The sequence below is a fragment of the Simochromis diagramma genome, unplaced genomic scaffold (assembly GCF_900408965.1).
Source record: "Simochromis diagramma unplaced genomic scaffold, fSimDia1.1 OVJJ01000715.1, whole genome shotgun sequence".
NCBI classification, from domain to species: domain Eukaryota; kingdom Metazoa; phylum Chordata; class Actinopteri; order Cichliformes; family Cichlidae; genus Simochromis; species Simochromis diagramma.
The window spans coordinates 2,263,489-2,290,885 of NW_024387128.1; the positions used below are offsets into that span (position 1 = coordinate 2,263,489).

Genomic DNA, 27,397 nt, shown 5'->3' on the forward strand with positions numbered 1-27,397 from the left:
TACTTCCAAAAACATTCAGCTTTGATATTAATGAGTTTTTTGGGTTCATTGAGAACATGGTTGTTGTTCAATAATAAAATTATTCCTCAAAAATACAACTTGCCTAATAATTCTGCACTCCCTGTACATTTGGGTGTGAATAGTAGAAACGTGTGAAGAGGCTGAAGCTTCTGAGTTGCTGCTGCAAATATCTGTAGATCTCTTGGCTGCACAGTTCTGTAATCAAGGGGAAGTTGAAAAGCTCAGTGGGCAAGACTGTTCAGAAGGAGGAATTGAGCAACAGAATCATTGGGGAAGGCAGTCCAGAAGTGAAAAAGAATTGAGAGGTGTGAGAAATGGCTAAAACTATGTGGAAGCAGAATTTACAGGAGGCAGGGCAGAGTGGCAAAGCAGTTCTGTAGGATTCACAAGCTGGCCTACAGACACTCAAAGCAACAGGCACAAATGGTGCAAATCATGGAAAACATCATTAGATTGTTTAATCATTTTACAATCAGTCCAGTTTCACTATTAATTTTTAAATACCATTGCACATATTTATTTAATCTAACATTGCACTGCAGCAGATAACATACAGTGGTGTGAAAAAATATTTGCCCCCATCCTGATTTCTTATTTTTTGTATGTTTGTCACACCTTAAATGTTTTAAATCATCAAATAAATGCAAATATTCGACAACGATAACACAGGTGAACACAAAGCGCAGTTTCTTTAATGAAGGTGTTCAGTATCTGGAGTTGACTCTGGACAGGTTGCCAGTCTGACGCAGCTGGAATCGCCATCTACCCAGAGGTAATTGGAGAGAGCATGATTTGAACCCAGGATCTCCTTGTGCTGTACCACTATGTTGGCTATAATCTACAAACCATGTTTTGCATTTTAGACTTTGATTGGAGTGCTCACCAAGGCTAGTGCTTATTTACTCCAAATTTTGACCCTAGCGTCTAAATGTGGGACCAGCTTAATTAATGTGGTTTGTTGAGCCTGTCCAAATTGAAGTTCACTGTTCTTAGATGACTGAAGTGGCACCTAGTGTGGACTTTTATGACTCATCTGCTTAAAGGTTTGATGTGTTATGCATTCACAGATGCTTTTCTACATACCTTGGTTGTAACAAGTCATTATTTCAGTAACTTTTGCCTTCCCATCAGCTTGATGCAGTCTGTCCATTCTCCTCTGACCTCTTGCACCAACAAGGCATTTTCGCTCAGACTGCAGCCTGCTGGATATTTTCTCTTTTTCAGACCATTTTCTGTAAACCCTACAGATGACTGTGTGGGAAAATCCCAGTAGATCAACAATTTGTGAAATACTCAGCCCTCTGGCACCAACAACCATGCCATGTTCAAAGTCACTTAAATCCCCTTTCTTCCTCATTTTGATGCTCAGTTTGCACTTCAGCAGGTTGTCTCTAAATGCACTGAGTTGCTGCCATGTGATAGGCTGATTAGGTATTTGTGTTAACAAGCAGGTAAACAGACGTGGCTTGTGAGTGTATGTGATACACTTGATTCTGTATGTGACAACATGAGTGTAGAAAAAAAATTCTACTGAATTTTATGTCTATAAAGTTCTTTCATGATTCATACATTGTTATAATAAATGTATCAATGCAATTATCAGTTTTACTTAAGAAGTTAATTTGTTTAAATTGCTTACATGTTTAAATGATTACATTATAGTTGACTACTAAATATCATAAACGTAAAAGTATAAAAATATGAAAATGTACAAAATATTCACATGATATAAATCTGCTATAAGGTAGGTTAAATAAGTCTACAAAATAACTTCTTTTGATTTTAAATCATGATGAAATGTTTCTGACATTAAGATCTCCCCAAACTTCGATTTATTACATTCTGTTATCCATATGAAGGAATTTATATGAATTTTGTGTTCAGCAGCTTAAATTAAATGTTTATTAAGATGGCAAATATAGACTATTTCTTCTCAAGCTTGTACAGCTGCTGTTTCATTCTCTGGGTTATGGAGGACGATTACTGATTAGATAAAATTCATGAAATTTTCAGAGCAGACTAAACAGAAGGCAAATGACAAATCTCTGGATTACATTTGATCTAGAAAGAAAAAAAATCGGACATTTCTTTTCTTTAAACAACCTTCCCTATTCCTATTGGATAACAGAACATCTCCCCCCTCCCCGGCGCTTCTGCGTGGACTCTTGGAGCACCCTGCAGACGCTTTAACTGATCCTGATTCACCTTCAGTTTGAGGTCTGTGGATCAAAAAGGAGCAGACCGCGTATCTCTCTTGGACAGCGTGTTGGAGATGCTAAATCAAACGGTTTGGGAAATCGCAAACTTCTAAACGGACCAACTTTCTGAGAGACTTGAATAATCAGTGCATCAGCAGGAAAAGTGTGGAGAGGGGAGAGGTGAGGATACAGAGGGGAGGGGGGCTGTACTTTAAAAGTTAATTAACATTAGCAAAAAAGTGTAGCTGTGCTACATTTTTTTTCTTTATAAGGGTCTGCTACCTAGCCAGCAAAATTTCACCTAAAAGCAGACAACAGGATCGTCCTGCGCTGACGCGGCTGGTCGGCAGGAAGCGGCTGGTGGCGGCGGGGGTCCTGGGGGTCGTTATGGTACTGGTTTTGGTCATTCTCATCCCTGTTCTAGTCAGCTCAGCGGGGACAGCTGCACACTACGAGATGCTCGGTACTTGTAGGATGGTGTGTGACCCATACGGCACCAAATCTCCAACTAGCACTGCCACAGCCGATACCGTGCGCGACAACAGCTTAATGCAGTCTTTACCCACTTTTATCCAAGGTCCGAAAGGAGAACCGGGCCGTCCGGGTAAGGTAGGGCCAAAGGGATTGCCAGGTGAACAGGGACCACCCGGTCCAGCCGGCCCACCTGGTGAAAGAGGTGAACCCGGCAGACCCGGTTTACCGGGACCTCCGGGACCGAGCGGTGCTGCCAGTGCTATTAGCGCGGCCACCTACAGCACCGTACCCAAGATTGCGTTTTACGCAGGGCTGAAAAAACAGCACGAGGGTTACGAAGTACTCAAGTTTGACGACGTTGTGACCAACCTGGGAAACCACTATGACCCGACCACCGGAAAGTTCACGTGTTCCATCCCTGGGATTTATTTCTTCGCTTACCACGTCCTGATGCGCGGAGGGGACGGCACAAGCATGTGGGCTGATCTGTGCAAAAACAATCAGGTAAAACAAACGGCACGTAGAAGCAAAGATTTAAAGCAAACTCTGCAGTTCCACGAGGTTTCCATTGTTAGGCGTGCGTGTCCACAGTATCTGACTTTAATTTAACACGTCACATTTTGTTAGGTACATTTGATACATCTCTGGACTATCTACAAGTTAGCAGCCATATATATCCTAATATAAAAACATTTAAAAGTTCTCGACAGCAACTGAACTAATGTAAAAGCCGTTCCTATTGATAGACCTGCAGTATGCAAATAACAGGTGAACAGGCGTGCTGTCAGTCAATCTAACAGAGAAACAGTGGGACTAAACGAAGTGAAGTCTGTGGTTTTTGGTGAAACCGCAAGGCAGTGATGCTTAGACTGAGCAATGCATTTCTACGAGAGGCAAAATACAGTGTTGGCCACCTAATAGGACAGAAGAGAAGATGACACTAAGTAATATTTATGCTAAGTGCAATGGTTAGAGAAACAATAAAGAATTCGACAGGATCTTTGTACAGCTTCTCTTTGAAATGCTTTTTGACTGATTAAATGAGAACAAGAGTGTTTTTTATCATCCAGTAGCCACATATATTTAGGAGTACAAACAAACCCACACAACTTTACCAGTGTTCTTTATAATGATATTTAGACAAGTCTAATATTCAAACTGGCTAGTGAGTTCTATTCCAAACAATAGAGTGCCATGGTATTTGTGCATTTGATTAATTTTAGCTGTTTAGGTAGTAAGATATGTAACCGTAGTTTGTTTAAACCTCTACATGTTAGCAAAATAAATCACTAAAGAATATACATAATAATAGATTTTGCACTCACTGTCCAACATCTCAAGTAATATGGATTCCAAATCCACGGCCTGAATAAAGGAAATAAGAAAGGAAAATTAAATATACGACAATAATTTACCCCAAAAGTACATCACATAAAGGTATTTTATGATACAACAACAATAATAATAAAAGTAGAAAAATAATAATGACGATAACAATAATAATAATTACAGACCGAGTGAACTACAGAAGCCATTTACTGCTTCTGTTTCATCTGGTATGTGTTTGTTCCATCACGGTGTCCTGCTCTCTGTGCGTCTCTGTAGTGATCAGGCTGTCAGCGATAGATCTAATCTGTGGGGCAAACCAGTGTTGCAGCACCGCTCCACCAAGCACATCTCTTCTGCCTGTCAGCCGACTACTGTAATACTGCTGCAAAGCACAAGGAATACAGCAAACATCTTTGGGATTAATGCAGTAGAACTGCACACCATGACAAATCAGATGCTGAAATACATATTTCAATTAGGGTTACTGGTATTGGGATTTTTGACCATATATTCAGAGTGTCATGGAGGAAAATAAGCAAGACCTGCTGAAGTGATTGTTACGATTATTCCTAAAATGTTGTCAAAAACAAATATACTTGTGAAAAAGATTAAATCTGCCTTATCAAGTAATTTTGTCTCTGGAAGGTACTACAACTCTTTGAGACATATTTTAGATTGAAAAGGAAATTCTGAGGAGACTGTTCAAAAACTCAAACATGATTTATCTTCAAAATGTAAAGTGGCCTTACATCTTACATATAACTATGTGTGTTAAATGTGGACTGCATAGTGTGACTGTCAAGTAAAGGTGAAGCTCTCCAGTTCTTGATTTTCTCAGATTCTGCAAAGAAAGATGCATCCGTCTTTGCCTCTTCCTCCATATGCAGGCTCTATCAGGCTATGAAAAAAATTCTTAGATATCATTTGCTAAATACTGATGAAACCACTCCATATTTTAAGCCAACTTATTAAAAAAAGATAGAGTTAAGATTTATCATATCCTAAGTTCTGTGGCATTCTGTGCACTAATCCTGGTCTGAGTTTCAAGTTTGTTTTTTTACATTTATGTTTTGAGACAATTTAAGTTCACTGCATATGTGTCATCCCACTAAGTCAGTTAATTTAGAAGAAAAGTAAGTAAGCACAGTTTATTTATATAGTACTTTTCACAGACATATGTCACAAAGTGCTTCACAAGAAAGGTAACAAAACACAATACACAATACAATACAGTCATAAATACATCATAAAAACCCTGGTCTAATTAAATGCTTTTTGAAATAAAATTTCTTTAGCTGCTTTTTGAAGGTCTCCACCGAGTCCACCGTAGAAATAGTCCACAGTCTGGGTGCAACAGTATGAGAAGCAGAATTAAACTGTGAGTGCATTTCATTGTTGACTCTGTAAGATTAAATTATTATTTTTAAATTTTCTGTTGTTGCCTTTTCTCAATATGACTTTTATATGACCGAATAATAAAACAAGCTTTAAAAATGTAAATTGACACCTAACAGTAACCACAAATAAACAAGATGTTACAGTGATAGTCGTAAACCAATTATAAATATTTATGTACTTTTCTTTAATTCCATGCTGTTTTATAGTACATTAGGTATTCCATACAATAATAATCAGGCTCATCTTATCTTAAAGACCTCATACGTATCACCCCAAAAGAACCCGCTTTCAGACTGCTGGTTTAATTGTGGTTCATAAGGTATTTAAAAGTAGGATGGGAGGCATCGAGCTTCCAGCTCTCAGACACCTTCTTTATTTTAAAGATTAGGCTTAAAACTTTCCTTTTTGCTAAAGCATATCGTTAGGGCCTGAATCCCCCCTTAGTTACACTGCAATAAGTCTATCCTACTGGGGGCTTCTCGTGAGGTACTGAGTGTTTCCTCTTCACTGAACTTTATCACTCACTATGTTTTTGTACACCTCTCTGCATTTAATCATAAGTTATTATTAATCTCTGGCTCTCTTCCACAGCATGTCTGTCCTGTCTCCCGTCACCCCCAACTGGTTGTGGCAGATGGCTGCCCCTCCCTGAGCCTGGTTTTGCTGGAGGTTTCTTCCTGTTAAAAGGGAGTTTTTCTTCCCACTGTCACCAAAGTGCTTGCTCAAAGGGAGTCATATAATTGTTGGGTTCTTCTCTGTATGTATTATTGTAGGATCTTTACCTTACAATATAAAGCACCTTGAGGCGACTATTGTGTGATTTGGTACACAAATAAAATTGAATAGAATTATTCTATTTTACAGATCTATCCATGTGTTTGGACTGTGTGAGAAAGGTGGAGTACCCAGAAAGAACATTTCGATCCCACAACCTTCTCAGTGCTAACCACTGTACCGCCTTCTGAGTTTAGATAGATATTTTAAATGTTCTAAACTTTTTACTTTATATGAACGCTCAAAGGGATTTTTTTCTACAAGTAATATTCAGACACACACCTTCAAACAGTTCTGTACTCTATGCATTTAAGGGATTAATTATTATGCGACAGCAGTGAATCCAGTGGGAGCAATTTGGGGCCCTGTGACAAGCAGAATAAACTAGCCAGCTGTCCACCAGCTTAGAATACAGGACCGTTTTGCCATAAGGTGATAAGCAATAACCACTGTAGCATCTTGCTGCCCACACTACTTGTAACGCTGACGTTATGCAATATATATATACAAAACCTTTTATTCTTCTCAAATAACACAAACATACTTTACCTATTGTAATGCTGAACAGCCAACAAATACAGTAAACCTGTATGGTTAAGGTAATATCAAAGGAACTAAATCCACTCATTTTATATTCATAACAATAACAATAATGATTAAAGGAAACCACGCTGACTCATAGAAGACAGGATGTCTTCCATTGAGTTCATATGCATGTGGAAATAATCTCATCTTCTAGTAGTTTTCTAGACTAACGCATACAAAATAAATAAATAAATAAATAAATAAATAAAAATAAATACTTCTTGCTGGAACTGCACTACGCCATGCTGCGTTGAAGTTGCAATTTTTTGCTGTTTTCAAGTACATAAAAAATATGTTTCACTGAAGGGTTTTGTGATGCGCTTTCATACTATCTTAATACTATCTAAATCTGCTCTAACCACAGCCATCTCATAGAGATTAACATTTTAATGGATTCCTCCTTTAGCCACACTCCCTCGGTTTTCAAAGTTATGCAAAACAATAAAAATTCGATGTACACTCTACAACGACTCCACTAGTGTGGCCTTTTGCCCTTCACCATCCCGGTCTTTTGAAACTGTGACATATTTATTCAAATGAGAGATGTGAAGTCAGTAAGTTAATGCTAACAGGAGATAGCTGTGTTATTAAGGTGCATTCATTAATCTCTATGCTATTAATTAAAAATCTAGTCAAAGTTAGTGAAGAACATTTTGCATCTTGTAGTATAACTGCAGGCTAAACAAGCAGAGGTTTGACTAGCTGGTGGACTCTGCATTCATAATGTAATGAGTTGTCACTCACAAAGTTGCCTAAAGCATAATTTAATTGTAGTATTTTAATTTGATTGGAACCATAATTTACAAATTGTACTTTATTTTGTATTATTTTGTATTCAACAACAGATACTTCTTAATCAGGAATTTATCCACTTACCTCATTTTCTCTCAGATGCAATCAGAATTTTATTTTGAAATGAGAGGCGCGTTCCTCTGGGTATTCAAATGGACACAGCTTTTAATCACTCTCTGGTGGCTCCATGCATATGTTACATACTGCACACTCCAGTGGGACACGTTTGTTTGTCCAAAAATATGTCTAAAAGTAAGAGCTAAGAAGAAAAAACAAACTGGCCTAATATTGGTGACCACAACATATAAAGAGGATGCAAACAATTTGCAGAAAACACACCTCTGTCGTACTTCAGAAGTACTGTTTTAATATTAACTATTCACAAAACATTTGTGACTATTTGTTATGCTGAACCTCCACCACAGCTGAAAAAGCTTTAAGGAATGATTAAAGCAATATTGTTGGCATACTTGGACAAAATGTTCACTTTTGATCATTACTGTAGAATTTATCTCTAATGTGACTGCAATTCAAAGTAAGAGTCCAGTGAATTCAGCTGAAAAGCTGAGCTCCATGTTTTCAGCAAAAGGAACTTCTAATTGTGCATGTGGAGCCTCGAGAAATATTTAAATGTGACCTGCTCTATTCTGGATGGAAATAGCTGGACTATCTGCAAAATAGAATCAGCATGGACTAGACTAACTGTGTATATTAAAATTAGGGCTGTAAAGTTGTGGAATATTATTTTGGAACAATTAAAGTATATGCAGTGCATACAGACTTATATACATTTATTTACTGCTTTTTCTAGTATTACAATGTACACTGCACAGGTAACCCAGCATATTTGTAAAGCAGTAAGAGTGTTTAAGTGTCTGGTCACACATTTAAATATCACTTTATTTGGCAGCACTTTATAATAATGGCACACTATTAAGTAGGGATGGGTACCGGTATCATGGCACCGGTTCTAACATAAACAGTAGTAACCAGACCGAAAACCACCGCACATTTCGGTGCTTTATTTCGGTGCTTTTTTTTCCTGAGATGTGATACACTTCGAATTCTAGGCAATCATTTTACGTTTCCGAGGATAGTAGGCGGGTCCAGGTACGTACGTTCTTTTAGAGCAGAGCTACAGATTAAAAATGCCCAAGGCAAAGCGGTCAAAGTCTGGCTGTACTTCAGAGCAAAATATGCAAACTCAGCAGCCTGCAACAAGTGCTTAAAGCTGATACTGTGATACTGTCAAAGGAGGTAACACCTCAAAATCCGATGAAACACCTGGCGACGCATAGCGTTTTTTTTAAAAGCCGAGAAATGCACCGTATTTGATAGCTTGCTGCGAGACCTCACACCGAGCGCATCTACTGCGGGTGTGGTGCCTGTTATCAGACCCGGAGTTAGCAACATCCCCAAAAACACGAAGAGGAGAGTCCTGGCCCCTAGCCCTGCCAGTGTAGCAGAAATGATGAGGATGATGATGCAGCAGCAGCCGTTCTTCTCTGCGTGAGTAGCTTAATGTTGTTCGTGTGTAATTCACGTTGAGTAGGCTAACCACGTTATTAAATTAATGCATGTAAGGTGAACTAGCAAACACCGTTGTAGTTACATGCGGCTGTCTTCTTGTTTGATGGCAGATACTCCCTTCACCCTGGCCAAAAAGGCTAAAATGACCAAACAAAAAGTGGAAAACAGTTAAACATGAGAGGTTTTTGGACAAAGTTTGTGTTTTTTCCATTGTTTAAGCACTGCTTCCAGCCAAGAGTGATACCATATATGCCCTATAGCTGCAGAAAAGGCTAACATTGTTATCTTTTTACAAAAAAAACAGCTGAACATGAGAGGTTTTTGGACAAAGTTGGTGTTCTCCATTCTTTAAGCACCGGTTTGAGCACCGTTTAAGCACCGGCACCATTTCAAAAGTACCGGTTTGGCACCGGTATCGGATAAAACCTAAACGATACCCATCCCTACTATTGAGTATTATTCAAGTATTAGCAAGTGCTTACTTCATTTATATAGCATTACTCCTCTGTAGTATGCCATTTATAAATACAGGTATATGAAATCTAACTATGATCATGTAGATGTGATGTAGTAGCAGTTATAGCAGTGGTTAAGAATAACATATGTCTGTTGTTATAAATGACATACTAGGGAGAAGAAATGATATATATAATTGATTGAGTACTTGCTAATATCTTACTAATGCTTAATAGTGTGACAATATTATATAATGTTATGTTATATAAAGTGTTACCCTTTATTCTACGCCCTTATGTACTTTACTTTTCACTCTATAGCCATACAATATAACAACATCCACCACACACCATGAACGTCTGTTCTGTCATATCCTTCTCTGTTTTGTGCCATTGCTCACATTTTGGACTAAGAAGACAGGATCTTATATTGCGCTTTTCTACACTGAGGACTCAAAGCGGTTTTATACAACTTGCCTTAGTTGCCCATTGACACAAGCACTTCTTTTTTCTATGCTCTTTCTATGTAAGTGCTTTCTGTGTAACATTCACACACATTCTGATGGATTCATTGGAGAGGAACTTGGGTTAGCATCTTACCCGAGGATATTTGGCATGCAGACTGGAGGGATCAAATCAGAGAGGAGCAAAGGAGGCTATCTATGTCCACTGTGTATGACCATTGTTGAAGTGAGGTCATGGTTTACAGCACCAGCTGTCAGTCACCAACAATTGAATCCCGAGATCCCTTCCCAGGAATTTCAACTCTCACTTACTAGTAGCCTCAGGTGACCTCAATAGCTCAAACAATGGTGGGGTGGGGTAATGTCTCACAGAATATTAACCTGTTGGCTCAGGTGATGGGAATGACATCTTTTTTTCACACATGCCTCATGTGAGGACATGGTCAAGTTGTAGGTTACCAAGTAAATGGTTAACAACCCTCAGGAATACCTCGAATGGGACAGTCCAGACAAGTGGTTTACTACCTGGCGCTCTCCACCAGTTCTTCTATAACCAAAGAAGCTTCATGGAGAGGTGAGAGAGGTAGAAAGTGTTCAAAAAACCTAAAGAAAACCAGCTGCCTTCTTTTCAAGTTCTCAGGACTACCATGACCCAGATAACCAAGAACCACACAGACATAGAGAAAAGGAGTTTAACTAGAGTTACTCCTCTGTTTTTTGCTTCTCTATCAGTAAATCTTCTTGTACTGTCTTTGTGGATACCTATTTGAACAAGAGTAGTCAGTGACGATGGAGTTATGAATGGACAAAATTTATTTTGATTAAAAAATGCAGGCTAAAGGATCAAAATGAGCTTAGACACGAGCTGTGGCACAGGCAAATGTTCTATTATGCCATCTATTACCCACTGACTTAACTGCTTGTCCACAGGACAACACATCGGACAGGAGACTGCCAGACTAAAACAGGAAAAACACACTAAAGGGCAGACTGAATAAATACAGGGAACAGAGGGAAGAAACAGAGAGGACTAGAGAGCTAGGGATGAAGAGAGCAAGAGAGTGAGGGCAGGGAGGGTGAGAGAGCGAGGGACAGAGAGGATGAGAGAGTGAGGGACGGAGAGGGTGAGAGGCACACATTTCATAACAGTATGTCTTTCAGAAAGTGCTATAATTACTAATCAATTACTTACTGAGAAGACTTTCTCTTACTCTTGGTGGTCTGCGGATGGCCTGGATCTCCTAGATCCAGGATCCAGATCCACATAGACTGCAGCTTCCTATCCTCATTTTCAAGTACATTTTGTGACAAAGTCACATACACATATATTTATTTCAGAAACTCTTAAAAGAACAGTTTTCAAAAAGTTAACTAATCCAAGGAGCTTGGAAAGAAAAGCGACTTGACTTATTTAAGTTTCTTGAAAACGTTTCACCTCTCATTTCAGAAGCTTCAGTTCTAAGACCAAATCGGGGATTCCCAGATATTTAAGCCCTAGTGGGAGTTGTCCCTTAAGAGGGTTGTTGATCATGTGCCTCATCAGATAAGCCAAGGTGTGAAAAAGCTTCTCGGACAAGAGGTAGTCTTCGAGAAACTTAAATCTTAAATCTTTCGAAGCGCCTTAGATTACAATGACCTGGATGACTGAGAACCTTCACCCTCCTGCCCTCTGGGAGGCGCTACAGGAGCCTCCGGACTAAGACCACCAGGTACCGGAACAGCTTCTTCCCCACAGCTGTCAGACTCCTGAACTCTGCCTCCTGACATCTGACCTACGTTAAACTCATGGACTGAACATACACACACCCACAATGGACAACTGTACCCTCAAACACACAATAATAACATGGACTGAACCACCACTCACAACCACTAGCACTTTATATAGCCTCTGTAGAAACTATCTACACCCTCACTTATCTTAACTGCACTACTGTATAGCTCTGTGTAAATAATCATTCTGTACATTCGATAATCTTTAATCCTACAACTGTTTACAACTTGCATAGTTCCCATTTCTGTATAGCTGTATATCTCAAATTCTGTAAAGTTATTTATTTCATATTCTGTATAGTTTTTCATATTTATATCCTGTTCATAGCCTGTACATAGCTTGTACTCACTACAGCCTGTACATACTTATAGTTATAGAATATTCACAACATACTTCATACCGTGTACATTATAACATACCATAATAGACCCATTTCTGTAATATACTCACATATCTATATTATTGCTAATATATATTGTAATATATCTATATCACTAAAGCACTTCTGGATGGATGCAAACTGCATTTCGTTGCCCTGTACCTGTGCATGTGCAATGACAATAAAGTTGAATTCTATTCTATTCTATTCTAACCTACACAGTTACCGTATTGTTTATCGGATTATAAGGATTATAATAACCGGATTAAAAGGTACATTGTCGATAAACCGATCTGTTTTCATACATAAGGCTCACCAGATTATAAGGTGTATTAAGCGAAACAAAACAGTCAGATAAGTCAAACTTTGCTCAACTCATTCTTTTTGCTTCCTCCACTTCTGTACCATTGATTCAGTAATGTTGAATAGAGCTACTCTATTCCCATGTTGCCATTAATGACTAACCTCGTATTGTGGATGGATTATCTCAGTTGTTCTCCTGACTGAAGTTTGTTCCCTTTAAAGCATCCTGCCACGCGATTGCATTTGTCCCTAACCATCAGGAACCCTCACGTTAACTTTTATCGAGTGGAAAAAAGTTAGAGTTCATCCTCCAGCTTCACTGTGTTTATATTATGCTAACATAGCTGTGTCGCTAGCAGTCACGTAGCACATTATTATATACCAGCTAACCCAACTTCAGTAACCCTACAAAAGTCACTGTTGTTTAGTTTTCTGTCTTCATTTATGTTGGAAGTGATAGCAGAGCTGTGCGTTTTAATTTTTTCAGAAATTTCTCAGTCAGAACATGGTATATGATGTTTAGGTGGAAACTAGCACGCTAACTTCCTGCTAACTTCTAACTCTATTAAATGTAATAAATTCTGATTTCATGGATGCCTGGATGTTAAACTTAATTGTTACATCTGGTAAAGCAGCAACACTGATCATTTTATTAAAGATGAAAGAATTTAGACAGTTTTTAACTCTCTGTGATGCTGCAGTGTTCGTTTGACTTTGGGACCTGAAGCGGAGTTTGGACCCAGATTACTCCACAAGACTCCTGACTACGGTAGCCGTAATGCTCCAACAATCCATCAAGTGCTGCGGCTTCATAGCTTACTAACGTAGTACTAAAACATTTTTTGACAGATTTTTGAGCGCTGTGTACCACATAAAATCGGTTCAAGGTTGGTAAGCACAACCAGAATTTATACATGATACGGATTTTAAGGGGCACTGTCGATTTTTGAGAAAATTAAAGGATTTTAAGTCCGAAAAATACGGTTACTAATTAATTTGTTAGGATCCTGTGTTTTGGACCCAGTGCTTTGTGTTTGTAATTCCTTCACCTTGTCTGTCTGGTCTCTCTGTTTTGTCTCCGTGTCTATCACGCTGTCAGGTTTGCATGTCCTAGTTGCAGTATTGGCATTAATTTATTTGTGCTGAGTCTAACTTCCCTTGTCTTGTTATTCTTGATTTGCTCCTGGCATGTTTTCCATTTGTTTCCCCTTTCCGTAATCACCCTCCTGTGTATATGTTGTCCCAGTCTCTCCTTGTCCTTCATAATGTTCAGTTACCTAGTGTTACTCTGCTTTCTGGTCTTTGTGCCCACTAGTTACCTAGAGAGTTTATAGTTTGCATTGTTTTTTTTGGTTTAATTTGGTGCTTTGCCCTATGTGTTTTTCTTTCACAGTCTTCTGTTAAAATGTCTGACTAACATTGGAATCAAGGACACAGCACTTTGACACAATTAATATCAGTTAGTATATCATCAATAATCAATTTTATATGTTCTGTATGTTTTATATTTTTATTTTCCCCATCTTTTAATTAGAGATTGCACGATACCACTTTTTTATGTCCTTATATTTTACATAAGATTAAAACTTTGGGTGTAAGATTCAGATAATTATTTATTAAAAGCTAGACATTTTAAATGAGAATAAGAAAGAAAAGTATGTCTTTGTGCCCCCTTTTCCCTGTTCATGCCCTATCGGCCCCCCTGGCTAAACTTTGCTAGATCCGCCCCTGCACAGTTACAGCCGTCAGCTGCGTAGAAAAGGATCCTGGTGTAGAAAGTAATATTAAATAAATTCTAACAACAGCTTATCAAGCTTAAACATGCTGCTGTTGTTCAGCCGCTGGTGTCCTCTTTCTGGCTCGAAGTGGGGTAAAAACAAACAAGAGAGACAGACTTGCGACAGAAAAGCCGATCAGCTGATCATTAATCAGTTTTACGATTGAAGTAGCAGCAAGAAGAGGCACTGGCTCCATATATTGGTTGTTAAGCTTAATGTGGGAATGCTTTACAAACATTCAGAGATGAACTTACACACTTGCTTTACTTCTCTCTGGGATCACTTCCTTGGAGATGAAATGCTGGTTTGCTAGAGGCTACAAAAACTCAAGAGGAACTTCTATCCCCAAGCCATCCGGGCCCTAAACACACACACCCGCCCTCTCACATCATCTATAATTGACTGAGACAGGACTCTCTTCCAAACACTCTAAACCCAGGCACAATGTACATTCCAAATTCCTTTAATTTTAAATATGTTTATATTGTCTATTCTGTAAAATAGTCAGATGTCTATTCATATTAATGTACAGAATTCACCTGCTTGCTGCTACTACTGCACATTCACCCAATGTATATACTATATATATATATATAATGTTCTTCCTCTCCCCCCCCCACACACATTTTTGCACTTGTCGAGGAGCGTGTCAGGCTACATTTCACTGTGTGTTATACTTGTATAACTATGCATGTGACAAATAAAGAACCTTGAACCTTGAAATACACACAGCCGCTCTATCACGTGAGCACACTGCTCCGACGAGCCGAGTTACGCCGTGTCGCAAGTTTTGTGAGGTGCTTTTTTGATATTTAATGGATCGGATTACATTTTTTATTTCTCTCCGATATCCGATCCAGTAATTTAGGTCAGTATCGGACCGATCCGTCCATCTCTACTTTTAATATTGTTCGTGTTGCTTTTTGTTATAAGGTGATGCCTTATAACGGCATCACCTAAAGCTCCAACAAATAAAATGTATGCTACGTCTACTAATAATAATAATGAACTAAATTTAGCACAAAAGGTAAGGAAATTGGTGTTTGATGAAATATTTCTTTATTGTAACAATGCTTCTTGGCAACAAATCTAGGAAAGCCTTTGTTTTCTGTAACTAAAATGCATTTCTGGGTTGAGCAAAAGAGTTGAGCATGGGTGGGTTGTACCCATGAAAAACTTGCCAGTTCTTCTTTGCCAATGCCAAACAAACAGCTTGTTCCCCTATTGACTCTCGTTGGGTATCATTTATTAGGCTGAATGACTAAAGTCTGAAGAAACACTGGCAGTTTACAATTTCTGAGCTGGGGGTTCAGTTTATGGCTGAAATCAGATTTTTTACTCCTTCTCTTCCTCTCAGAAGATTGGACAAGAAAAACAAGTAAACCCAGCTCACACGAGACAAAAGACTAACAAAATAAAACAAATAACAATTACTTCTAGGCTGGATTATTGTAATTCATTAATATCAGACTGCTTAAAATGCTCCCTGAAAAGTCTTCAGTTGAAAAGTTGATCCAGAATCCTGCAGCAAGAGTAACAACTAGGAACAGGAGCCCATATTTCCCCATAACTCCTGAGTCCTGTTCATTGTCTCCCTGTTGAGTTCAGAACTGAATTCAACATCCTTCTCCTTACATACAAATCTTGAATAATAAAAACATGTCAAAGCCTAAAGATCTAACTGGACTCTGTTATCTTAACAGAGCATTTAGCTCCTAGACTGGGGACTTGTGGGTGGCATCAGTGTTATGCAGGGGCCTATGGGGTCCAGGCCCACCCAGTAAATCTACGGATATATTTCAACTAGAAGTTTCACTTATTTATAAAACTTAGTGATGGTAAACTTAAACACCCATATTAATGATAAGTTATTATAGCGCAAGCTCAATTTCAAGGTTCAAGGTTCAAGGTTCTTTATTATTTGTCACATGCATAGTTATACAAGTATAACACACAGTGAAATGTAACCTGACACGCTCCTCGACATGTGCACAAATTGGGGGGGGGGGGGGGTGTAGAGGAAGAACATTATATATATATATATATATATATATATATATATATATATATATATATATATACACATATAGTATATACACTGGGTGAATGTGCAGTAGTAGCAGCAAGCAGGTGAATTCTGTACATTAATATGAATAGATATCTGACTATTCACGACTTATTTCATTGCTGCCAACCCTATTTAGAAAAAAAATAGAATTGGAGGAGGAGCCTTCACCTGGTGGAACTAACAGTTTGGGTTTAAGATACAGGACCTCTCTTCTTTTAAGGTTTGACTTGAAACACTTGGGGCTGAGCATAGCCCTGAAAGCATTAACAGCACCTCTTCTAAAGTTATTCACGATATTTTTGAGCAAAATTAAAATAAAATATCAAACACTCTAAGTATTAGGCTGTCTCTTGCAGAATTCTACTGAAATAATACAATCAGTGCGATTTAAATTCTTCAGCATTGTTTGCCAACTTTACCAGAGCTTCTGCTTCTATGGTGTCATAATGGGACCTTTTAAATGTGGCCATCTCTGTCTTGTCTTTTGAATGTTTATCTTTTCTTCACCTTTCCTGCTCTTTTGGTATCAATCTGCTGCAATTTTAATCTTCACTGCTCTCTCATCCCCTTCTCTCTCCTTTCCTGGGTATAAAAACAATGCAGTAGTCATGTGCCAATTAATTATATGTGATGTGATGATGAGATATTTAACGACATCTGCCTTCACAGCCACATCGCTGTTGTAGAAAAATAATTTGAGCATTGAAACCCAACTGATTTTCTGAGATTTATTGAAAGAAAGTTAAAACCTTTGCAATGGGATCAATACAGCATGAACAGTGTTCGTACCAGCATTGACAAAAAGGCAAAATTGTAACAGCTCCTGTCGTGTCGATGCAATCTTTGTCTATTCGCTATTCGACAGTGAGTGAAGTGCTCACTGTCATGTCGGCACCAGCTTGGTAACGAAGTGTGTCATGGCCTTGAGCAAAGCTTAGAGTCTTCATACAAAAGACAATTTGTACAAAATATACATTAGGTAAAATAAATTTTCCATGACAATCACCTCTGTTTTTGTAAATTTATATTTTCCTTTTCACTTTTCAGTATACTGTTTTGGAGTAATTATTCTTCTTCCACTGTTATTGTGACTACATTTTAATATTTAATATTTAGTGTGTGAATGGGTGGATGACTGAATGTAGTGTAAAGTGCTTTGGGGTCCTTAGGGACTAAGTAAAGTGCTATACAAATACAGGCCATTTACCATTTACCATTTAATTTATTTCACACAAAGAATTCTATGTATTGTCTTTAAATGTCCACTGGAGTTCATTAATCCACAGTCAGTGTTGGGTTTAAGGCCTTCCAAAGTAATGTGTTACTATATTTTTCAGTTATACAGGGACTAAACCCAGTAATTACATTAAAGGTACAATTATATCATTACCTGCGTTTCAAAGGCTCTTTAGTTACAAGCACACATGGTGGATAGGAAGGGGAAAAAAGAACTCAAACTGACTCTTGTTTTTTTCTTTCTGCCTGGTTGGGCTACAATCAGCTAATGTCAGTTCACGTGCCAAGAAGAGGAAAATAGCAGAACAGTTTTTGATTGGATATTGTAGTTTTATTCCAAAGGTTGTATTGTGGAATGCAAAGTGTGTATAGGACAATAGGAACTGCATAATACTGCTAACACAACTCGAACTCTTTGGAAGCATGTGCACAGACAGCAAGCTCATGCAAAGGTAGTCAAGAACCCAAAATGATGTTAAAGCTGAGTGAATTAGACCCCATTGCAGCAGCCAGACCATGAACTTGACTTACAATGATGAGCAGTCAGGCTTGCAGCATTTTGGCCTCAGGGCACCAGTCATTTAAAAGCTAAAGCTTCTCCTTTGTTGCTGATTACTTCTTTAACAGACAGAAAATTAGATATATTGTTGTTGTGTATTTAAAGACAAAAATCAGGGTGTGTGTGTGGGTGAAAGAGAGAGAGAGAGATAGGGGAAAGTGTGTGTATAGGGGGAGGAGGGAGAGGGTGAGACATGGCTCGTGTTATTTTGAGGAAATTAAGAGAAATTACATTTCAGTAGCAAGATGTGCTTTTTTAAATTTTTCTTCTGAATTTTCCTGGTAATGAACTTTTTTTGTTCATGATCAGCTTCCGTTAGAAATAAATTCAAATCCTCAATGTAATCTGCATTACGTTTGTGGTGAATTTCACTTGATATCCGTTGAATATTCCTGGAAAATATTATAAACGATTATTTCAATTTATTTCAATTCTAATTGTACTGAACAAAGTGAATTAACCTCATGAGACCCAAACTCTTCCAGGACATGCATTTTTAGTTTCTCTTTGATATTTGGGCATAGAATGACTTTTTTTTTTTTTTTACCTAATTTTTTTTTCTAAGAAAAATGAGAGCCACATATGAGGATATTCGTTTAAAATTTCAATAGAACAGTGGCAGTATAATGTCCTCGTAAGTGGATATCAGGTTCTTGTAGAGTAAAATTGAGTAATTTGGTCTAAATAACCCAAAATGTGATGTCCACATATGTGGACACCAGGTCCAGGAGGTTAAATAAGACTAGACTAAAAAAAATCATCCTTGATAGTTGACATGAAATTCTCACATTCCTATACACTGTGTGCTGAGTTTCATCTCAAGCTTCTGCACTTTTCGTTGAGAAAAAACGGACAATTCTGCTCAAACTGAACAAAGTTAATGAAGTATAATAACACCCATATCAAAAATAAAAAAATTATTACGAATCATCCTTGATAGTTAACATGAGATTCTGCCCAGATTCCTCTTCTGACTCTGCTCTACATGTGTGCAGTTTAATCTCAAACCACTGCAAAATCTCCTAGAAAATGCAGACACCAGATTTCAGAAATTCATAAAAGATCATCCCTGATGATTCCTCATTTTATCCAAAATGCCATCCAAAAACTTGCGTTCTCGGTCAGCAGTGGTTTTCCCCTTGGAACCTGTCCTGACCTTAATGTAGACCATACCTTCATACAATTCAGATGTTGTTCTAGGTTCTTTTGTGATCTGAATTAGTTGTTGATATGTTCTTGGAGTAATCTTGGTAGGCTGCCACTCCCGGGAAAATTAACTACTGTTCCCGGTTTTCTCCATTGTGTATAAGCTATAACATGCCATCAGTCAGATTTGGATTTCTGTTTTGATTTTAAAACCATCAGTTGAAAACAAGATCTAAAAAGTGCAGGCCTTACAGTTAGGGTTACTAACTGTAAGGCCTGCACTTTTTTCAGTTAGGGTTAGTGGTCGTGATTATACCACAAAATTGGGGAAAAAATTTCATAGGAGAGGTTCTACTGATCTTTTTGATGAGCAGAGCCTGTTTCAGTTTAAGTGTTGTTTTCAATAAATTGCATGCTCAAAAAATGTTTTGTCTCACTCCCATTTCTTCTTCTTCCATGTCGAAGCTCTACTTGGAAGCTTGTTAAGATCCAACCATGCAAAATATGGGTTTTTTTTGGCCATTTTTTAAGTGGTCTTAAACTTTTGATCATAATTGTATTTACTGGTCTAACTGCTAACTGTTAGAGCAAAGTGGATATCTAATGAGGTGTTGTGGGTCCAGGTAAGATCGGCAGGGATAACGGTGCCCAGAAACCTGGAGGTGTAGACAGATTCCATATATAATAAGAGGGGAGTGGGAGTGTCTCCTGAAGTCCATTATGAGTTCTTTTCTTTTATGGATGCTCAGCGTCAGGTTATTTTCTGAGCACCAGTGGGACAAGTTCTCTACCTCCGCCCTGTACTGAGGCGACTGTTGTTGTGATTTGGCACTATATAAATAAAATTGAATTGAACTGAATTGAATTGAATAGATGAGCCCAGCTGTATGCCATACTATATGTACTATATTACACTATTTTATAATGACATGATTTCTTGGAATAGCTAGGGCTTATCCTCAAATTATCCACAGGTACCACAACACATGGGGTTGACTGTTCTATTGTTTTAAAGCCAGTAGCTCCCCTCTAATTCTTTTGAGCTTTTATGCTCACTTAATATGTATGCTTCTCTATTTTTTCTTTTTCTTATTACTCATGTTGTTGACATACATCTTTTTACACAATCACATTACAGGGGACCTGCATCCATTTTGGGGCCAAACTAAAATTCCTCTTAATGCAAATCATTACATTTACACATTACATTTTGAAATAAGACTTGATTAAAATCAGGGGTAGACAAATAGTAGTAAGTCTCTATGAAATATAATGTAAGTCCTTTTATTGTCCTCATGATGAAACACAACTCTGTCTGTTTGTGTGTGTATCTGCATTTCACGTATTTCTGTAGGTACGTGCCAGTGCCATAGCCCAGGATGCAGACCAGAACTACGACTATGCCAGTAACAGTGCTGTTCTGCATCTAGAGCCAGGAGATGAGGTCTACATTAAACTAGATGGAGGAAAAGCTCACGGAGGCAACAACAACAAGTACAGCACATTCTCTGGATTCATTATCTACGCTGATTAAACTATAATTACTACATTTTGGCTTTCAATTATTGGCCTTCTGGCTCAGCGCTTCCACAAATCATCTTCTTCAAATGTAATTTTTTTAAAACTTTTGTGGAGAAACCAAGAGAAAGCTGCATAATGTATTTCCTATGTTTTGCTATTCTCATGATACTTGTTGAAAGTATCTCTCGACAGGAAAATTAATTGTTTAACTTTTTTTGTAAACATTTCCTGCCTGTATACTATCATGTCATAATTAACACTGACATGCTTGTTCCAATAGTAGAACTTGTGGGGTAATGGTGGTTAGCTCGGGGGTGGAGGGCGTTTCAGGGGTTGGAGGTTTGAAGACAATTCTGTCATGAATCTGACATCATCACAGGCAGCATGTCAACAAATCCAGCAAACATTTAAATCAACAAAGTAAATGTGGAAAAGAGGAAATCAAATATAAACATGACATTAAGAAAGTTGTTTGTGAAAACAACAACTAAGGCCAGTTAAGTCTGCTGATGCAAATTTTTTTGATTTGATTGTTAGTTTTTTTGGTTTTACAAGTTGGAACCATTTAATTGTTTATATAAAAAAATAAATAAAAGCAATTTAATGGAAAAATGAAATGGTATATACAGCACAATCAGAACAAATATGAATGCAAATGTTTTTGCTCCATATACAGAAGAATAGTAGTTTGTGTTTCACTCCTAGTCACCTTAAAACTCATGTTTGTCATGTTATTTCCCATTTTTGGACCCAATATAATGCAACACTCAGTTAAATATATACTATCTGATATACCTGGCGATGGGAATGTTGATGTATAAATGTAGGATTGCATTTACTGGAAGACTTTTGACTCAAAACTTCATGTCATGTCCCAGTCTCTCCAGTCTAATGAGGAGGTCAGTTTGATGTCTCTGCATCTAGCATAGATCAGTTCTGTCCTTACAGTCTATACACAAGCTAAAAGCCAGTGGAAATTATTTTTTTGTTTTTTGTAATTTTAACAGCAGTTTGTATGGCTGCTATTGCTTGTCTGGTGTAGGTGCAGTGACTATGCACAAACTCTGAAAGGTTTTGCAATTTCAGAACAGTTTTAACAGTGTACAACTGATTAGTCTACAAATGAAGATGACCGAGACAGCGCAGACAAATGTTCACAATTATATGTTTATGCATTTTGTCTTTTTCAAAGAGATGCTGGTACTGATTAGTCAAATAACAGATGGTAAAATGTCATACATGATCTCGATACACCATATTTCACAGTATAAGTCACTTTAAAAAGTATGTAGACTACAACATATTTTAATGGGTTGTTGGCTGACATATGGACTTGTGTTTGTACCAGCAGAAATAATTGCTTGACAACCGTAATCTTATCAAAGAATTGTATTAAAAACTGGCAATATTAGAGGTTCTTTACATTGAATAAAGTTTAAATTAAAGGTGTAATCATGAATATGTATAAAATCTTTTTGTAAATTGCTTTAATATCCTTTCACACTACATTACTGGCATGATAGCCTTAATGAAATTATGGAATAGACCTTCTCACCAAGGTCTTCTCACCAAGACCTTCTCACCTAATTCACACAGAAAGTTCTCTGCATATGCTTAAGGGGACCTAGAATAATTGTTATTCTGTGTATCAATTTCTTTTTTCTTTTTTGGTTTGGCTTTTTTTTGCACCAAGGTTTGTTTTTTTTTAAAACACAGTGAAAGTAAATTTAAAAATAAAATCACAAACTGCAGGTTTGCAGGTAAATGTATGCTGGCATACTTGACCCATCAATGTTCAGCCTGCAAGCAGGGAGTTTTCGGGTGGTTGCGAATCTCCCTGGAACTTCCTCTTTTGGCTTTAGAGGAAACGTAGGGTGCCCTGGTAACCATGTTTGCTAAGTCTTAGTCAGTCAGTTCTCATTCCCAAGGGCGTCAGGCAGCTGTGATACAACTGCACCTGTGAAGGACCCTGTTGCATTACATTTCAATAAAGAGAGAATTTGGAAGAAAAGATTAAACATGAAAAACTGTGACTGGTCAATCAAGAGTCTAATTTTTTTTTTTTATGAACTGCCCTGAGATGAGGTGGAACTGGAAAGGAAGAAGATGCATGGTACATTATCTAAACGGCAGCATAAACAGATCAAAATGAAATTCAGAAACAGTGAATAAGGAGTTGCTAAAGACAAACAAACGTGTAATTTGGAGATGTCGGCAATCTAACAAAACAGTATCTGACACCCTGGAATAGAAATGCATCGGTGCTTGTCGTATCATAGCCTCACTAAAGCTGCATCTTTCTCAATCAAATTAAGATTTTCTGGTCTACCAACTAATATCATAGCCATAAGTGCTGAACACAACTTATCATGGCCTATTTTCTAACAAAACCTTTGTATTTATATAGCATGTAAACAAGTGTCATACATACCTACAAATATTAATATGGTGTTATCAGCATCAGTGGTATCCAAGTATTTAAAAACTGTCATTTCCTGTGCCTTTGTCCAAGATCACTTTTCTTTCTAGTGCAGTTTTTACAGTCCCTGAAGTTAGTACAAATGTGAGTGCATACTGCTCATATGGTATATTTGAACTGCAATGTGAACTGGAACTACTATGCAGACATAACAAAATGACAACAATACGGTGTCATGCAAGGACTGTCTGAAAATGTTGCTCATACTGGAATCTTCTGTAAATGCTGTATTGATATAATATGTTCTTGGTTTTCTGGAAGAGTGTAGATGAAATGAGATGCTTAGTTAATCCTCTTATTAATTCAATAATTACTTATTGTAAAGTCATAGCCTGACCATTGTATTGGTGTGAAAGGCATATGTGTGGTAGATAAAGTGTGTGCAATATTATGAAAACTTTGCACACTCCTCCTGTCTTACAACAGTCCCCTGTGTAGTATTACTTCAAAAATATCTCAATAAAATGGATAGAAATAACACTGTGTCTGTGTGTGAATTTCAAAGTATTTGAGATATCACTATTACATGTTTTGCAACATAACTGTCTTTATAGGTCAAATCCTATTCTTCATCAAAAGCCAAGGCCATGCATTTAGTGAGAGTCCCCAGGCTCTGCCACCTATGCTACCCCATGCTGACTTTACCCAGCTTAACAAGGTCCACATCAGCTGTTGAGAGAACACATCTTGAGAACATACTGAATGAAAGTGGGCTACTGGAACAAGGTAGGAACACATGGACAAGGACTGACAATATGGAATGGATGGAGCGTTACTTGAACTTCCATTTTCCAACATAATGGAGTGGCTCTACCTGCAGCAAAAAAACCTTCTTAAATCATAACTGGCAGCCCTTTATACCCATCTGCTGATAAGCCACATCCTCCTCATAATCTGCCATGGGTGTTCCCACACTCTACCAACAAGACCATTCGCCATTTTATATATTACATTTTATAGCTAAATCTATCTATAACACTTTTTTTTTTTTTTTTACATATAAAACAAATAACCCTACAAATCCCAAATAACACCTAGGAAAACCCCAAGCATTTCCCTCACTCAACTCCAAGAACCTTCAAACAGTATTCAGACCTGCAGGGACACATTAGCTTGAACACTCTGAGAGGACAGGAAGGAAGGAGAAGGAGAAAAGAGGTGAGTGGTTGCTACACTATAAATCATCATCCACAATTCACAGTTGCACAAATACAGTCACACTTATGTAAACCACAACAATCAATCACATTTGCAGCTAATATTATTATTTCCTACAGCATCTGTTCCACCATACACCCGAGTACCTGCTCAAGTACCCGGAAGAGAGAATTACAAATCATTACAATTTTCACTAAATGATTGATAAATATTTGAGTTCAAGGAGGTTGGTTGTCCAATATGATGTTTGTTGGTTAATTTGGATGTCATGGTTGAATAGAAATTACAACAAGATTGAGGCTCTAGAAATGGCCAATCACAGGCTCACAACTATGGTCACTTGGCTGTAGTGATATATGAGAAAAGTGCAAGATAATAAATGCACTGCTCTTCAAAGGTCCACCCAGGGTGTACTCTCTGCTAAAAGGGAACAATGATACAACAGCAGCCCCACCCAGATCTAAAACTGGGCAATACTAGAAAAAACCTCTGTGAAAAAAAATGCCAGGTGGCTGACTTAAGAGCAGACCACAACTTCCCAGAAGAAGAACCAGTCACACGCAGACATACAGTGAGTCTCTAGAATGAAGAGATGGAGAGCACCAGGACCTGATATGATCCATGCCTACTGTCTGAAGAAGCTTATGGATGCCTGGCAGCACAAATAAGGGTGGTGTTAACAGCAGGTGCTGATCCAGACTGGCTATCACAGGGCAAAACAATTCTGATTATCAAAGATCCCAGTGAGGGTACAACACCATCAAACTACTGGCTGAGTCTCCAAAACATGGAAACTCCTCTCAGACATTGTAGCAACCAAGCCAACACCCTGTCATTAAATGATAATTTGCTAAAAATGTGAGTTGATTTTACTTGACACCAAAAAAACATGAAAAAATATTTGCAATCTAATAGGGTTCAAAGTATTTATAACTAGGTTTAAATGGATTTTTCTTGAACATATATCAGAAATAAATTTGTCATTTGAAAATGAAAAAACATAAAATAATGAGGGTTGGACCTGCAGTGGCCCCCCCAAACCAGACTGGCCACCCCAGGTGCCACCCCAAAGGCAAAACAATAAAATTAAATCAAATATCAAATGTCCGATTATGTTTTCACGGCGAAGCTCAGATATCCGAGTGTAAGTGAATGCAGCATCGGCTTCTGCGCTATGTGCATCATGTTAGCAAAGGTAGGAGAGCCAAGCACGAAAGACGGCACCGCAGGACACAATTTTTCGGTGAAAGAAAATGAGGACAGAATAAATGTCCCGGTAAGTAATATTAAGTTTGTTGAGTTTAGTAAACTTCGGTGAAATTAGAATACCAAAGAAAAAATAACACTTAAAGAATTATTGCAGCCGTCGAATATATCAGACAGTATGCTACTGAGGGGAGCTAACATAAGAGTTATGAGTTATAAGATATAATCTAAGTCGTAACATTGCTGTATGGAGCTGCAGATTTGGTTGCAGGTTAACATAGCTGGACTGGCCATCGGGCATACCGGGCATGTGCCCGGTGACTTATTTATTTATTTTTTTTGTAATGGCATGAACAATGAGAGGTGGTGGATTGGCCAGATGCAGGTCGATGTGTAAAAATAACTCAGTTGTTATTGGCGGGGCTTCCACAGAGGCCAGCAGGTGGATGAGGGAAGGGGAGGCAGGAGGAGAGCCCCGAGGCAGCCGCCAGTCCGAGTGTCAGGTGAACTGAACTTCAGGTAAGAAGTTATGATCTGCAGTCTATCTGGGTCAGATATAAACCAAGTTTAGGTGTAGTTTATTTTCGTTGTGCTGACTTTTTACCCTCAGTTGCAATAACTCGTACTGCGTTCTAGCCAGCTTCACAGAGTTTTTATACAACTGGGTGGGTGCTATGATGTTACTGATAGTGAACTTTATTTTATTCATAAGGTTAGTTAGTAGAGTTGCCAACGGCTCCTTAAAAAAATGGAATGGTCCCTCATTCAGAGAAAATATTACATACAATATTTCGTATTGAGCTGAGAAGAGACGCAGTTTGTCCCGGACTTTCGCTATAATGAAAAAAAGACACAAAGCTGGAGTTATTCTGTCGTTACGCTGCACAGCTGCCTCTTCTTCTCTCGTTCTCTCCCCCTGCCTCTCCTGTTGCTACTTCAATCATGAAACTGATCAATGATCAGCTGATCGGCTTTTCTCTCTTGTTTATTTATCGCCCACTTTGCGCCAGAAAGAGGAAACCAGCAGATGTCGCGCTAAACAACAGCAGCACGTTTAAGCTTGATCAGCTGTTGTTAGAATTTATTTAATATTAATTTCTAGTATCAGCTGATGTTTGCTGGAGCCACAGCTGTAAAACTGCAGGTCATGATGTCGGTTTGGATATGTGGTGAGAGGGAAACATGAAGATGAAACCAGGAGATGTCCTTACTGAATCATCAGAGCTGAACAGGTGATGGAGAAACAGGTTTACCTTTTAGGTGACATGAATGAGTTGAAGGGAAGTTATGAACTGTTTCTGGGAGACAAATAACACCAGGATCCTTTTTTATGTAGCTGACAGCTGGTAACTGTGCAGGGGTGGAGCTAGGAAAGTTTTGCCAGGGGGCCAGGTAGGGCATTAACAGGGAGAGGGGGGCACAAAGAAATACTTTTCTTTCTTACTCTCATTTAAAATATCTAGCTTTTATTAAATAATTATCTAAATCTTACAACCAAAGTTTTTATCTGATGTAAAATGTATAGAAATCATACATATACCAACAAGACTGTGTACATCACTGTCACAACAGCATTTGTTTTCATTCAAAGGCTTTATGGCTTTAATACCTGGTGGGCCGGTCTGTAGTCAAAATGCCCGATTTTCTTCCCAGTCCAGCCCTACAGGTTAATACTGGCAGTGTCACCATGCCAGCTGACTGTATTTCATCATCAGCCAGTGTTGTTCTTGATCAATATTACCAAAGTTTACCATAAGGCAGCATAGCAAG

The 27,397-nt window shown here is 38.1% G+C and overlaps 1 protein-coding gene across 1 annotated transcript; it reads left to right on the forward strand.

The window, feature by feature from the left end:
• Positions 1–1,857: 1,857 nt before the first annotated feature.
• On the forward strand, positions 1,858–23,727 carry c1ql3a (complement component 1, q subcomponent-like 3a). Its single transcript, XM_040047117.1, has 2 exons — positions 1,858–3,197; positions 20,618–23,727. Exons 1-2 carry the CDS (start codon positions 2,607–2,609, stop codon positions 20,795–20,797), a joined length of 771 nt encoding a protein of 256 aa, XP_039903051.1. The 5' UTR covers positions 1,858–2,606; the 3' UTR covers positions 20,798–23,727.
• Positions 23,728–27,397: the final 3,670 nt, after the last annotated feature.